The 15,857-nt window shown below is 34.9% G+C and overlaps 1 protein-coding gene across 3 annotated transcripts in view; it reads left to right on the top strand.

Moving 5' to 3' along the window:
- The window catches only part of LOC145671136 (UPF0415 protein C7orf25 homolog), a 62,498-nt gene extending 46,920 nt beyond the window's left edge, over positions 1–15,578 (top strand). For all 3 annotated transcript variants that reach the window (XM_081739938.1, XM_081739939.1, XM_081739940.1), the window contains one exon: positions 15,377–15,578. In XM_081739938.1, the coding sequence (XP_081596064.1) occupies positions 15,377–15,463 (87 nt within the window). In that variant the 3' untranslated portion in view covers positions 15,464–15,578. The remainder of the gene's footprint in view (positions 1–15,376) is intronic.
- The last annotated feature ends 279 nt before the right edge of the window (positions 15,579–15,857 follow it).

Here is a 15,857-nt window from a genome sequence, read left to right on the forward strand (position 1 = left end):
GGACGAATTGGTAGGACGATCGTAATGAAATATCGTCTTTACCGGAACAGGCTCAGTTCACGTAAAGAAACAAATAGCTCAGTTAGTTAAAGCAACGAGTCTGTATGCTGAAGGTAGCGGGTTCAATCCCGTGGAAGTGCCGTTATCATTTTTATCACTACATACGGTTATTTTTTTATTTTTTTATTTGGGAAAGAATCAAATTGTAACGTATGTGTAAAACTCATGACGATACCAAAAAAAGAAAAAATGCTGTTGTCGCACTTGCATTAGCGTCCCTAATTTTGTTTGCAAACAGTTTCGTAATTATTTCCCCTGTGCTCACTGCTCACCATATGCTCGCTGGCGCATAACGAATGTTTCCCAGTAAATGTTAATTCTAATTTGGAGAATTTTATAAAGTTTCACAATATTTCTCACTAGATAGTCTTCTATCTACGTGTTTGGATATTTTGATAACAGATTTCCCTATTAAATATTTAATTTTCCCTAGATGTTTAATTACGGAAAAGTTTTACAATGTATTTGTATTGAATTGAAATTGTTTTGAATTTACTACATAAGGTAAGTAGACCGAAGGAGGAGAACTCAAGTAATTGATATTCTACGTAAAAGCAACCTATTGTAGAATGATGATGCTTCTTACCTTCAGCACATAATCTTTACGTTAGAGAGTCAGACAGAGAAAAATCCTGGTTTTTCCTCCTCTATGACCACCCATCTTAAACCTCTACATATCATTGTTCGTCTCACAAAATTTCGGTGCTCCAAAAACATTCAAATAATAATAATAATAATAATAATAATAATAATAATAATAATAATAATAATAATAATAATAATCCTGAATATGCCATCCTTACATAATGTAGGATATCTTAGTTTCCTAGTTTAAATCTTAAATATCTTAGTTTAAAATGCTTTCTTTAGTACTTATTTGAGCAACCATGTAGGAGGGGGTACGACTTTTTATTTTGCCCCTCTCATTTCAGTAGCCTTCCAACAGAAAGTAATTTTTGATAAGCAGGATAGACAAAATGAATAAGAAATATATTTACAGCATCCTCTCCCCTTTCATGATTGGAATATCACGTAATATTTTTTATTCTACGAAAGATGGCCCTGTGCGGTTAGGGGTAGGTAACTAAAAAAATACCTAATACATAGCGCCCCTTGATTGTAATATTACCGCTTCTTTATTTGTACGAGGGAGCCCCTACACAATCAAGGGTGACAAAAAGAATAGGAAGAGTGTCTATTGATTCCAGTGGTGGATCCAGCACGAACTCCTGGGGGAGGGGAGGGGAAGTGAAACATTCTTTTGATGATGTGAAGCTGTCACAAATTACCACTTAACTAAACTAAACAATAATGGGGGGAACCGGAACCCAGTAAGTTTAAATTGATGTAAAAGTTTAATTTTTGGATTCATATTAAAGTTTTGGTTTCAAATAAGAATTTCAGACCAAGTGGTCAATGATCAAATCTCGTGGGGCTCTTCAGTGTAGGCTAATACGGCGCCCTTATGAGAAAAGGCAAAATTATTAACATGTTTATAACTTTCGAATTTTTCGTCTATTTTAAAAAAATATTTTGCTTCGTATTAAAGTATTGGTTCCAAATGACAAACTCAGTCCGAGTGAACAATGATCAAATCTCCGGGGGGGTCTTCAGTATAGGGGGCTACGGCTCCCTTGTGGGAAAAGGCAAAAATATGAAAATGCTTATAACTTCCGAATTTTCCGTCTATTTTAAAGAAATTATTGGCTTCATATTAAAGTCTTGGCTTCAAATGACAATTTCAGTCCGTGTGGACAATGATCAAATCTCGGAGGGCTCTTCGGTGTAGGGGTTTCGGCTTCTTTATGGGACAAGATTCACGTAGTTGATATTGCAAAATTGTTTTGTATATATAAGTGGAAACTTGCACCATTTGGTTAATTTTACCTCGTATGTTTTGCAGATTCATATTCCAAGCAATAGTTACTTCGCAGAGCTAAAAGAAGGCACTTACTAGTTTCATTAAAATGAAATGTCTTTTATGAGAGGAGCAGACGAACGAACAGGCACCCAAACGTTGGTTGAGTCGTACGGTTGAAACTCGTTAAGCTCGCTTCAATTAATATTATTATTATTATTATTATTATTATTATTATTATTATTATTATTATTATTATTAATAATAATAATAATAATAAGGCATTGCAGGGACCTTTGGTGCAGGGGGTCCGTGGCTCGATTCCACTTCGTGCCAAGTGAAATTTGAGGTGGACAAATACCGTGTGCATGGGTATGTGTTTTCTTGAGATTTTCCATTTTCCTCCCACTTTCTTCATTTCACCATTTCATTCATCATCATTCTCCCTTAGCGTAGGTGCCTAATCATCGTCCAACGTTAAACTAGATATTACAATTTCAATAATAATAATAATAAAAATTAATTCAACTGAAAGGACGTTAATTTATGTGGACAGCAATTATCATAAATATGCAACCATTATAAAAACAATGCTTTGAGTAGAAAGATAATCCTTCCCAAGTGTTAACGAATGCGCACGAGATAAGACATGTCTCGAGAAAGAGACAAGACGCGCTTTGTGACATCCAAGATAATACGAGGCAAATGTTTTGGACACGAGATAGCTTGTAAAATGTCTCGTCTTGTCTGGAATGTCTCGAAAACAAAAGTCTAAGTTTTAAAATTATTTTTCAAGATCTATTCTGTCAGAAGTAGTTCTCTGCCTTAAAATTAATAACGACATTTGTGATTTTAAAAAAGATAAACAATGCCTAAAGTTAATAGTTAACTTTTCGAAAAGAAGCTTCATTAAGGGTGATCCTGAAAGATGTCCACAAACTTCGGGAGGTGATTCGTGACATCAAAAGGAGACAAATGGTTCTCTTGCAGTTTTCGAATTCAGCTTCGTTGTTGAGATACAGGGTTGCCAACTGGTCGTGTTTGAGAAACTCACTGGGAATAAATTCAAGTCCAAGAATAAACTACTACTCATATATTTTTCAGGTCAATTGACTTATATCATGTTGTAAGGTCAAATATTTATTTATGAAGTGTGTACAAAATTCGCCAGGGTCTTTTCTGAGAAAATCGTCGAGAAAAAGTCACCTCCAAGAATAAACTACCCCTCGTAAATTTTTCTAAGAGAAATATCTGATACTGCAATATAGGGTTGTTAATTAAATATTGATTAATGAAAAATAAACAAAATTGTTAAAACCATTTTTGAGAAAATAGCGTTTTTCGATTTTCGGCTGTTTGTAGGAAAAAATGGAAAAGCTCCTGTAGGAATACTAAGTAAACCCTAAGTTTAAAATTTGGTGTAGATAAGTTGAACGGTATGGCCTCTAGGCGAGTGCATATAAAAGTGTGCCGAACGGACGGACCGGAAGGACGGGTGTCGAAAAGTCACATTTTCGGTATGTAGACGCCATGAAACATGTAAATCCGTTGAAATCTGAATTTGATATTATTTTCACAATCACTATATTTTCTTCTCTCTTTTGTCGCTCGAAAAAGAAAAGCCTGAGTTTACCACAAAAAGCTAGGGAGTTGCTCAAAAAATATTCAATTACAGGGCCACCGCACTAAACTTTTCAATTCAATTTCTTAACTGTGTTAGGCCCAGGGTTTGAAAAAACCCGGGTATTTTTGAAAAAACCCAACCCACCTGGGCCCATGTGGGTTTTTTCGGGTTTAATTGGGTTTTATCGGGTTTAATTGGGTTTTTTCGAAATATTTCAATGTCTTTAGGGTAAAAATGTTAAAACATGATTTACATTTCAAGATTGTCATTGTCACAACTTGCAACATTTCTTTTTTCTCTGCTGTTTTGAAAAAATGGCCGCCATTTTGAAATTTTTTATTGAATAGCCGAAAAAAATCTATACAGCAAATTTAGAATGTCTCGTGCTTCTACCCTCAAAATTTGAACTTAAAAAGTCCGAAAACTGTACCCTGTAGCATGGATACACGCTATTTTGAATAATGGCCGCCATTTTGAAATTTTATGCCGCCAAAATATATACAGCTAATTTAGTCTCTCGTGCTTTTACTCTGAAAATTTCAACTTGAAAGACCGAAAACTGCCCTTTGTAGCGTGGATATTTTTTTTTAAGATCCATTTTGTAATTTTACGTTCATATGCCGCTAAAATCTATGCAGAAAATTTAGTGTGTCTCCAGTTTGTATCCTGAAAATTTAAAAGACCGAAAGTTGAACACTGTGTAGTACAGGCAGACAAACGAACAAATGTAGATAATCCCAGGAGCCTGAGTGACGTTCGGCAAATATGAATACCAAATAGCTATATTAATTTGAAACAAAGACATAATTCATCAAAATGTCTTATATGAAATAAATATTTTTCAACGTACAATAAATGGTTTTATTGTTGAAGTTCACTTTCAATGCTTTGTGCGTTCAATTACGGGAATTTCCCGAGAACTTGTTACAAGACGGTTCTTTTCTAGTATGTGTCAATTATGGAAAGTAGAAAAACCGCACCCCCGCAAAATTCCCTATGATATAGGTCTAAGTGTAACGTATCTCTGTTCGGACCTCCTTCCCCATGGGAAGGAAAATACTATCGTGAACAAAAGTGCATTAGCACCTGTATTCTGCATATCCTTAGTACATTCAATAATAAGCTTAATGCTATAAATTAGGAATGGCCAAAATTTTCCGGATTCCGGAAATTTCACTTTCCGGATTTCGGAAAATTCCAGAATTCAGAAATTTTTCCGAATTCCAGAATTGGCCATCCTTACTATAAATGAGAAACTGAAATCGGCATTGATCATTTTTTTGTATTTATCACCACTTATTTAAAATTATCGAAACAAATGAATAAATTAATCTTTACTTGACAATTTTGGATTTGGAAAATGAAATTTATTCTTTAAATTTACACTTCAACTACAGGAAATTGTTTTAAAAAGTCTTTTTTTTTTTTTTTTTTTTTACTCTCAATAAATGTATAAAGTTCCTTAGAAATAAATTTCAAATTTTCCGTGATACAGTCCCTGTCATCTCTTCAAAATTATGTAAGCAGATGAACAAAATATATTAATCGTTGATAGAAGGTGAAAGGTGTTTTGGATTTACAGAATTAAAGCTACTTTTTAAATCTATACTTTGAAGTAGATACAAGTTTGAAAAAACCGGTCATAAATGGGCTGGTAAGAAGTTTGCACCGGTCACCGGCTTTAATCAAAATAACAGCAATATTTCCGGCCAGGCCGGTAAAAAACCAACCCTATTCTTTTCCGAAAATTAATTTAAAACAATCAACAAAGATAGGCCTATAATTCATATTTTATAAAGTAAATGTTTCAAAATGTAATAAATGAAATTAAATATCTTCCAGCGTAAAATAAATAGTTTTATTGTTGAAGTATTCACTTCCGATGCTTTGCGCATTCAATTGCGGGAATTTCCCGAGCACTTCTTTCACGACAGGTTTTCCCTGAAAATGCAGCTTGCTTTACTGTATATCGAAACTTCAATTAATACTGAAGTTTGAATTCAGCACTTGAAATAGTAAGCGTTACGTACTCTTGGGAGCTCCAAGCATTAAGCTTCGTAATTTTGACAAGAATTTTTATGCTATTGCTGGCGTTGATCCTACAGAATGCTTATTTGAAGGGTAGCAACAAATGACTGTTGTAGGAAAACCAAATTGTTGTTTTTGGAAAACCAAATTTTACTGAATACTTTTGTTACCACCAAAGATAAGAAATAATACTAATAGTTTTACTAATGTATTTACATATTTACTGTTAGTACCGGCACCTATGACCTTAAACCCACCAACGTATGAGGGATAACGTCTCTCGGCGGCGCCGAGTCAGCAAGCACACTATTCACGGAAAGTATTTTTCTAAAATATAGAATTGCTTATTTTACTTCAAATAGGCTATGAGCATAATCCACACATTAATTTGTTCTATAATTATCTCAAGCTAAGGGAAGTTTTTTTATTCATTCATTCAGTTTATTCAGAACTTTATAAAGGTCTTATGTTGAATGTTGTTGTCTACCTTAAAGTGAAAGCATCTAATTCGCCCAAAGAAAGTTCAAAATCTGATAAAAATAACTTTCAATGTGATCACCTTAGTTGTAACAATAATATAATAACAAAAAGCTCAAAAGCCCAGGTGGGTTTTAAGGCGGGTTTTTTCAGGTGGGTCCAACCCGAAAAAACCCGCTGGGTTTTTTCGGGCTGGGCCCACTTGGGCAAACCCTGGTTAGGCCGCAGTTGTTACTGAAGTGTGTATTTGGATAATACGAATAAAATTATCGTATTATTCAAATACATCGAATGTCAGATTATCGAATAAAAAACTTCGATTGAAGAAAATCCATACTACAAAACTAACTCACACTTTGAGCACATTTTCATTAGACATAATATAGACCAATTAATGCAATCATTGTTTATGAAATATGAAAAAAATCAAATGAGTCACTTTGGGAAAGTCGTTCAAAAAGAACACATCAGGAGTAATCTACCTCTTGTGAATTGTTTCGAACAATGAGTTAAGATATACTTTTGGTTATTAATGAAATATTTATTTGCGAAATTTGAACAAAATCGCTTGTCGTTCCAGAAAATTGTCGGGGAAAAAACCTTGACCCCAAAAATAAACTATCCGTTGTAATTGTTTTTCATAGAAATGACTTATACTAAAATATAGGGTTGTTAATGAAATACTTATTTATGAATTATCAATAAAATTGTCCGAGTAATTTTTGAGAAAATCGTGAGGGAAAAATAACTCCCCGAATAAACTATCTCTTGAGGATTCTTTCAGGGTAAGCGAGTTATTCCATATTACTAGGTTTTTAATGAAATATTTATTTCTGAGTACGAACAAAATTGCTTGACTCATTTTTGAGAAAACCGTGGAGGAAAAACACCCCCAAGAGTAAACTACCCCTCGCATATTTTTTCAGGACAAACGAGTTTTGCCATATTGTTCGGTTATTAACGAAATATTTATTTTTGAAATATGAATAAACTCTTTTGAGTCGTTTTTCAGAAAATCGCCCAGACAACACTCCACCAAGAATAAACTACCCCTCGCATTTTTTTTTAGGACAAACGAGTTATGCCATATTGATAAGTTATTAATGAAATCTTTATTTATGAAATATGAACGAAAACATTTGAGTCCATTTTGAGAAAATCACTGAGAAAAAACTCACCCCCTTAGTATAAACTACCCCTTGTAGATTTTTCTCAGATAAATGCCTTATACCACAAAATAGGGTTGCTAATTAAATATTGATTTATAAAAAAAGAAAGAAAACAAGATCGTTAGAGCCAGTTATGAGAAAATATCTTTTTTTTTATTTTCATCGTACAGGAAACTACCCTTGTTTTGGGAGTAGGAGGGAAATAAAAAAAACTATAGGAAATACTATGAAAATCTTAAACTAAAATTTGGTGCAGATAAGTTGAACATACCGTAAATTTTTCAACTAATTTACGGTATGTTCAAGTATGGCTTCTAGGCGAGGTATGGCTTCAGGTATGGCTTCTAGGCGAGCGCACAGAAAAGTGTAGCGAACGGACGGACGAACTGATGGACATGTATCGAAAAATAACTTTTTCGGTGTTAGGGGCTATAATACGTGTAAATTCGCTGAAATCTCAAATTTGATTTTTTTTCGAACACCATACTTTCTTCTCTCATTTGTCACTTCAAAGTAAAAGGAACTCAGAACTACAGATAAAAGACACCTACTTTTACACATAGACATTTATTGATTTAAAACTGTTTTAGTTTGTGTCATTTCACTTCCAATTGAAAGGTTTTACAATGATTAACGGCATACCAATGACGAGACGGAAGTTTTGAGGAAGTAAATGCATTCAGAAGTCTAGACTACATTACGCCTATCAGCCTGTTTTTATTTCTGCAATTGTTAACAGCTGTAATTTCGTCCAAACGCTACATGACAATTTTTGGTTGACGTCATTGTATTACTATTTTAGTATTGTTCTCTTCAGACTTGGTTGAAGTTTTGTCTTAACGGTTATACATTTTTTCTTTCTTATTTCATCGTTACACATAAGAACAAAATGTTATGGTGAGTGGATAGATTCGAACCTACGAACATTGAGTTTATATTCTTCCAACACTTTACCAATGGACCAAGCTTTGTCTTCACGTTAACGCCCGGTTACAGGGTTTACTTACGATTTAAATAAAATGGCTGGCTGTTAGAATTCCCTGCTCACATATTTCGATAAATAATTTTCATTGCTTCGTAGATACGTAGAGCAATGTTTAGATACACATTTTAGGAGAGTGAATTTTGGTGTATATAATAATTTCATGCCAGGTAAAAGCTAGATAAGTTTTGATAAAATGTTTCATATGTAGTTCTCAATAATAAGCTTGCTGTTAGGAGTGAAGTTCCAAGGTTCAGCATTGCCTAGCAGTTTTTGCTATTAATATCCCTTCTAACAATATTGGCAGTGGACAAAAGTTAGCCCGTGTTGAAGCTTTTTGCTCCTAATTTAGTTATTTTACTTATTTAAGGAATATATTGAAAATTGTCAGCAGGCACGTATGCAGTAATTTGTTTCGGGAGAAGTCCGACTTCAATATTAGGATAAATTATAATAAAATTTAAAAGATAATCCTTAAATTTAGGCTAAATTTACAGAGAAGTTGGGATTTCAGAGGGGAGTCCGGACCACCTGGACCCACCCCTAAATGCGTCCTTGTTTGTCAGTAACGTTTCCTCATTTTGAAACCCTCAAAAACTTCGGATATATAAAGGAAAACGAGTTATTTTCGATAAAATATCACTTCAGAAGACGCGACAGTTTTATTGCACATGGTGGTATCCCAAGTTCACAAGGGCAAGAATTCATTAATTTTGATTCTCTGTCATTGTGCTCTATCGAAAGGTTAGGTTTGTAACATATTACTCCTACGAACAAGCATGACTGGCAGATAGGAATACTGAACACAACTCCAGAGAAATGCATGCTGAACTTACGTTTATAGCTACGCTTTGGTGATTTGCCCTCAAGGTCAATCGAGTGGTAATTCAGTTCCGTCTCTGTTCTTAAGCCATGTTCGTATTACTTCGAACAGTTTTGAGAATGAAAAGCATGCCTCTTAATATAACAGACTTCTTTCGCGTAAGAAATCGAAACCCAGTTGGTCAGAGCAACTAGTCTGTAAGAATTAGGTTGTTAGTTAGTTAGGAGCCCAGTACGAGTAAGGGTTTTTATTACTATTGTTTTTATCTTTTTTATGTGAGGAAAAATCAAATTGTGACATCGCGATATCAAATGTATTTGATTAGGTAGCTTTGTCTTAGCTAAACTTTAAACATCAGTAACCGTCGAAATTATTTCACCAACTGATCACTTACTGAACATTTCAAACACGTCAAACCAGTGGCATAACATGAAGGTTAACCTCTCCTCCGCAGTCCTTAGTCATGCGTCCGTACTTTCAAGGGCGGACTAAGGGCCGGGCGACTGCCCGGGGCGCCAGAGAAAGAGGGGCACCAAAACAAGCCTCAAAAAGTAAATTTTATAATGTGCTTTCTACTGACGTTTTTGGTTTATATTCTTGTAAAGTAGTGGCAATTATATGATCTTTTTCCATTTCACTATGGAAGAAGAGAGTTTCATAGTACTAAGGGGGCTGTATCGAAAAATTGAGAGATGGCATGTAGAATAAAGAGTGCCGGGAATTAAGTATTGTTTGTTTGTTTGCTTGAGTTTAGCGTTCCACAGTTATGCCTTGATGGGCAAGGGAGATGTGGATACTAATTATAGTGGAATCCGAACCACTTTTATCGTTCAACAGTAATCCACCGGGAATTGGACCCGGTACCACAGAAGGCAGGCGTGCTAGCCACTAGACCAGGGGGGGTGGAGTTGGTATTGTTTATAGCGGGCCATATTCTTTGTGAACTTTTCCTAGGTAATGGATTTCTTTTTGAAAATGGGTTTAAAACAGGGGCGTCATTTAGGGAGGGCAGGGAGGGGCATTTGCCCCCCGTGAGTTTGAGATGTATATAGATTTTATCATTAGAATAGTAGTAAATCAGTGAAAAACGCGAAATTTTACTTATATCAAGAGGTCTTGCCCCCCCCCCCCCCCCAAAGCAAAATCTGAAATGACGCTCCTGGTTTAAACTATTAAAAACACTATGATAAAATGTAAAATATAGGCTACTACTAGAGGTAGGGCGCCAAAAAGTCACTTTGCCCGTGTGAAAATTTGGCCTGCTCCGCCCCTGCGTACTTTCTGTATATTTTTTGGCTTTGCAGCTTGTGCGGTCCCCACGCCACATTGTTGCGGGGGCGCTATTTACCCCTACCCTTCGAACGTAATTCAATAACTGTTTAAGAAATTCTACCATCAGCGTGAAAACGGGAATATATTTTTCTAATAGTCCCATAGAACTTTCACTCAGAATGCCAGATGCAATTTTTCAGAGTGGGCTCTGGCTAAGTAGAAGGAAGATCTGTTTCCTAAGTAAGTTCCTTTCAGAAAGTTTGCTATTTCTTTAACAGTGATGTAAATAAATATACTTATCGTTATTAGCTCGACACCAAACCATCCTGGACAAATCCCTCTAGAACAATGATCGGCAAAAGTTATTCTGCATAATTTTATAAGCGACTCAAGGGTGAAACACTTGTTAACTAAAGCAATGTTGTGTATATACTGCCTTGTTTCTGACAAAATATAAAGTCTTTTGTAATCTTTAGACACTTTTCCTATTCTTTTTGTCACCGTTGGTTGTGTAGGGAAGCCTCGAACAAATAAAGAAGAGGTAATATTACAGATAAGGGGCGCTATAAATATATTAGGTATTTCTTTTGTTACCTAACCATAACGGCCTAGGGTCGTCTTCAGTAGAATAAAAAATGCTACGTGATATTACATTCACGAAGGAGGAAAGGATGCTCTAAATATATTTCTTATTCATTTTGTCTGCCCTGCTTCTCAGAAATTATATACCTTCTGTTGGAGGGTGCTGAAAAGAGAGGAGGGGAAATAAAACGTCGTGCCCCCTCATACATTTTAAATTTTGTGATGTGGTTGCTCAAATTATTACTAAAGAAAGCACTTTAAACTAAGATGTGTAAAGTTACAACATTATGTAAGGGTGACATATTCATTAATAATAATAATAATAATAATAATAATAATAATAATAATAATAATAATAATAATAATAATAAATATGAATGTCTTTGGAGAGCCGAAATTATGTGAGACGAACAATGATATGTAGAGGTTTAAGATGGGTGGTCATAGAGGAGGAAAAACCAGGATTTTTCTCTCTCTGACTCTCTAACGTTAAGATTATGTGCTGAAGGTAAGAAGCATCATCATTCTACAATAGGTTGCTTTTACGTAGAATATCTATTACTTGAGCTCCCCTCCTTCGGGCAACTTTGGTTATGTAGTAAATTCAAAACAATTTCAATTTAAGACAAATATTTATAGAGAAAATTAAACATTTAATAGGGAAATCTGTTATCAAAATATCCAAACACGTAGATAGAAGACTATGTAGTGAGAAACATTGTGAAACTATAAAATTCTCCAAATTAGAATTAACATTTACTGGAAAACATTCGTTATGCATCAGTGAGCACAGGGGAAATAATTACGAATGTTTGCAAACAAAAATTAGAGACACTAATGCAAATGCGACGATATTTTCTCTTTTTTTTTTTGGTATCATGAGTTTTACACATATGTTACAATTTGATTCTTTTCCAAATAAAAAATAAATAAAATAACCTTAGTGATAAAAATGACAACAGTACTTCCACGGGATTCGAACCGTCTACCTTCGGTATACAAACTCGTTGCTTTACCTAACTGAGCTATTTGCTCTCTTACGTAAGCTGAACCTGTTCTACAGTAAAGACGATTTTTCATTACGATTGGGCTAACAATTCGTCTTTTTCCATAGGTAATTTCCACTATTTGCACTATCTATACGTTAATACTTAGCATAGATTCATATATTTGGAGTTCGCTGATAATGCATATAATAAGACATACTAGAAATATTTCGTTAAAATTTTCGTTTGTAGATCTAATCCACGCTTCTCTCAATGACATAGATGTCGCTGCTTCGTGTTGAACTGCAGAATTCCCTCGCGTTCTTGAAAATTTCCCACTTTAGCAGAGTTGGTAATTCTCGAGATTTCTGTCGATTTAATGTTTTTTGCTTCTAATTTCTTTATTTTAAGCTAATATCTAACACAAATATTAAAAACGGGTTTGTTATTAACCTGTCCTGCTGGGGAAACCTTCCGAAATTTCGAACATATAAAGAAAACGGAGATATTTTCAAAAAACTACAAAATAAAGAGACGCGTCATTTATTTTGCTCATGGTAGTACATGAAGAATTAAGTCAAAGGAAAATTATGTATAAAGATAGAAAGCATTTTTAAGTTATTGCTTAATAAAAGGTGATTCAAAAGTTTGATCTTTATCTTAATCACATATGTAGATTTAAGTGCAGAGGCAGGGCTACACATAACGAATAAGATAAATGCATATTAGTAAAGGCGCGACTGCAAGGACAAAGAGAACTGCTGTCTATACATACATATATACCTTATTCGATTAGTCAAGGGAAAAGAAAGAGAAAAAGCTGTGAGAACTACACGTCCTCGTGATTTTCTCATATTGTCTTAGTTGATCCTAAATTATTTGCATGCGCACATTGTCAAGAAATTTTCCCTACAATGTGTGGAAGATTTTTCTTCCATGTCATATGTCTAGGAAAAGAAGCTAAGCTTCTGTTAAAACTGTTTTCTATAATGTTACTTCTCTGGTTTCTTCTCAACACTTCATATTTGGATTCTACACGAAGAATTCGCACGTTTTCAAAATTTATTTAATCTCTTCCAGCCAGATGTTTTGCTACTGCTGAGTATAATCACATAAATACAAAAGTATTATGTATTCTTTTTTAACAGGTTAAGTGACGTGTGAGATCACGTTGGTCTCATATAAAATATTTCCTTACGGCCACGTAATGCCAGGTTGGTCTCACATAACCTCTTGTTAACTCATGGCGTCTTACTGATCTCACATTTTACATTAAAACTTATTGCAGTATATAGTAGTCGACCTGTTAGTAAGAGAAACAGGCTGGCCTGTAGAATTGTGAATCCAATGTGATCTCACATGACTCCAGTCAAAGTGGCAAAAATATATCGTGCTTCGCACGAAACCCACGTTAAAAAATTTAATTTTATGTTGATCCAACTAATTATTTTCTATATTTCTTATCTTTTTTCTATTTTGTTTATAATATTTATTTTTCAAACCACATTACCCAAAGGTCTAATGTATTTTTCAAATAATTCAAAACTGACGCGAGACAATAATCATGTGGAGTGAAAGTACAACAAAGCATGCAGAAGTTACCGCTATACTAAACTTGTTACTAACTTATGCATTCGCGTTTCCCCGGGAAAATCCGGATACAATCGACTAAAATTTGCATGGTGACAGATTACTCACGCTGCCTAAGCCTGTTCCAGGCGGTGATCTATCTGGGACCGTCATGTTACCATAAGAAGGTATCAATACTACATAGTACCGATAAAATGAGTAAATTATTACTTGGACACACACAAACCAAAAATAAAGAAAACATATTTTGGCCACAGAGGATGTTTTGGCCACAGAGGACTCAACCTATTAATACTTTTTTAAATTATAAACATACGTATTTCTTAAGCGCGTACCAAAACTGTTGCTTACCAAAAGTACTGTAAGTCAAGTTTTGCAATATCGGCATACGTGGATTAGTTGTGACTTGGATACCACGTGATCGAACCAGTTCAAGCCGTCGAAGATGCTTGCTAAAACGGGTAGTCGTACTTTGTGTTCTGAAACATTGTGCAGTGAACATCCGTATGTGTTCTAAGAGCACAAAGATGAAGGTGTTACAAAATCTAAATAGGAACTTTCACTTTACGAGCTCAAACTGAACCATTATGCTCTAATGGAAGCTACCTGAAACATTCGTTGTGCGAAAGGTGAAAGGATACTTGATTACACCACGCAACCAGATGGTTAAAGAAATTTCGCTCGGGTTGCAAGAACCTTGCAGATCAGCCAGTTGAGGAAGTAGAAAACCTTGGATTCCAAGGTTGTTCGCCGGGCCATAGAGGCAAATCCGATTAGTACTAGGTGGTTTCAGGCGAGCTTGGTATTTCAAATACAATGTGGTTCATCATCTTCATAACTTTAGTAAAAGCATTCAGCGCTACTGAATTGTACCTCACTACTTTACCCCATCTCAAGTACTGATGCGAATGGATGTGTGCAAGAAATTCAGAAAAATAGCATGATCTACGTTTCCTGAAGAAAATAATAATATGTGACATAATATACATAAACAATGGCCAAGTAAGGACCAGGTACCGGAACCTGTCGCCTAACACGGGCGTTTCAAATGCGAAGTGATGCTCTTCGTCTTGTAGAAATATTAGGGCAGATAATTTCAATATGAATTTGTTCCGGATGGTCAAGCGGTAATGCGAACAGTTGGAGCGGATGTATGCCACAAATACGTACATTAGTCAACAGAAAGTGAACCCTTGTGCAGCAAGACCGCAAAATCGCATATATTTTAAACGAACTGGAATAAGTTTCGGGAATTTGAGAAAGTTCAAGCTGAGGCTACCATTAGCATATACTTCGCACTCATGCTCGGATTATTATTGTTCCAATTCATGGCATACTTCGTGCTCTTGCAATGCTTCAACAACCAAAAGGAAGTGAAAGCTACCGTGCAGGATATCTTCGCCATGAAGAATAATAACAAGTTTTGTTAAGAATGCCGAAAGGATGATACAGACGATGCCTCTTCTTTGAATACTAAGCAGCTTTCATTGTAACTTGCATTTACGCATAAAACAGGTAACTGACGGAAATATCACGAAACTCTTGATTCGACCTTGTAGTTGACATTTCTTCTTAATTATCCTATAAGAGCTCATTCGTAGCTAAGTGGTTAGCGTACGCGCCTTTGGCGTGGGAGACCCGTGTTCGATTCCCGGCGGGAGCGCAAGTGGTTCGGATTTCACGTTAATCAGTAGGCCCCGTTTCATATAACCTTGCTGCTGAAAAGGACGTTAAACTTAGAATCACCTCAACTCAAATATCCTATAAGTTGAAATTCCCTTAACCATTTTATAGCTGTTTTCGTCACACTGACAAAATAACTCTCTCAGTATTGATTATGGAAATATGTAGTTTCTTATACATATATCGTTAAAGCGTAGCTATACTTTTATGTCTTTTTTTTTTTTTTTTTCATTTTGTTTCAGGGTATTGATTTCGCTGTATTTGTTCATGAGTCAAGAGCACTAACGGAAGGCAAAGAAAAGGACGCTAAAACGCTTGAAGAATATTGATTATGTTTTTGATCAATTTTATTGATTATAGAAATAATACTGTTATTTTTTTATTATTATGTTTTGTGTGAAACAAAATACATTATGAGTTTTGTTAATAAAGCATTGTTAAGAACATATGTGTCTTTTTTCCTTAAACATTCCTTTCATTGTCTTCGTTAGCATAACCAGGTGCAACCTAGCCAAAAAAAAAAAAAAAAAAAAAAAAAAAAAAAAAAAAAAAAAAAAAAAAAAAAACCTAATCTTGCTTGCACAATGAGAGATAACATATTAACTTATTTTCGGTACCCGTACGTATTTTTCGAAGGTGTCTATTGATGAGAAAATTTCAGAATTATTTTAATATGTGATAAAAGTCGAATGGTAAAAGGTGTAGCCAATGTTGTTAGCATAG

This window comes from Thermobia domestica, chromosome 15, assembly GCF_964235325.1.
Source record: "Thermobia domestica chromosome 15, izTheDome1.hap1.1, whole genome shotgun sequence".
NCBI lineage: Eukaryota > Metazoa > Arthropoda > Insecta > Zygentoma > Lepismatidae > Thermobia > Thermobia domestica.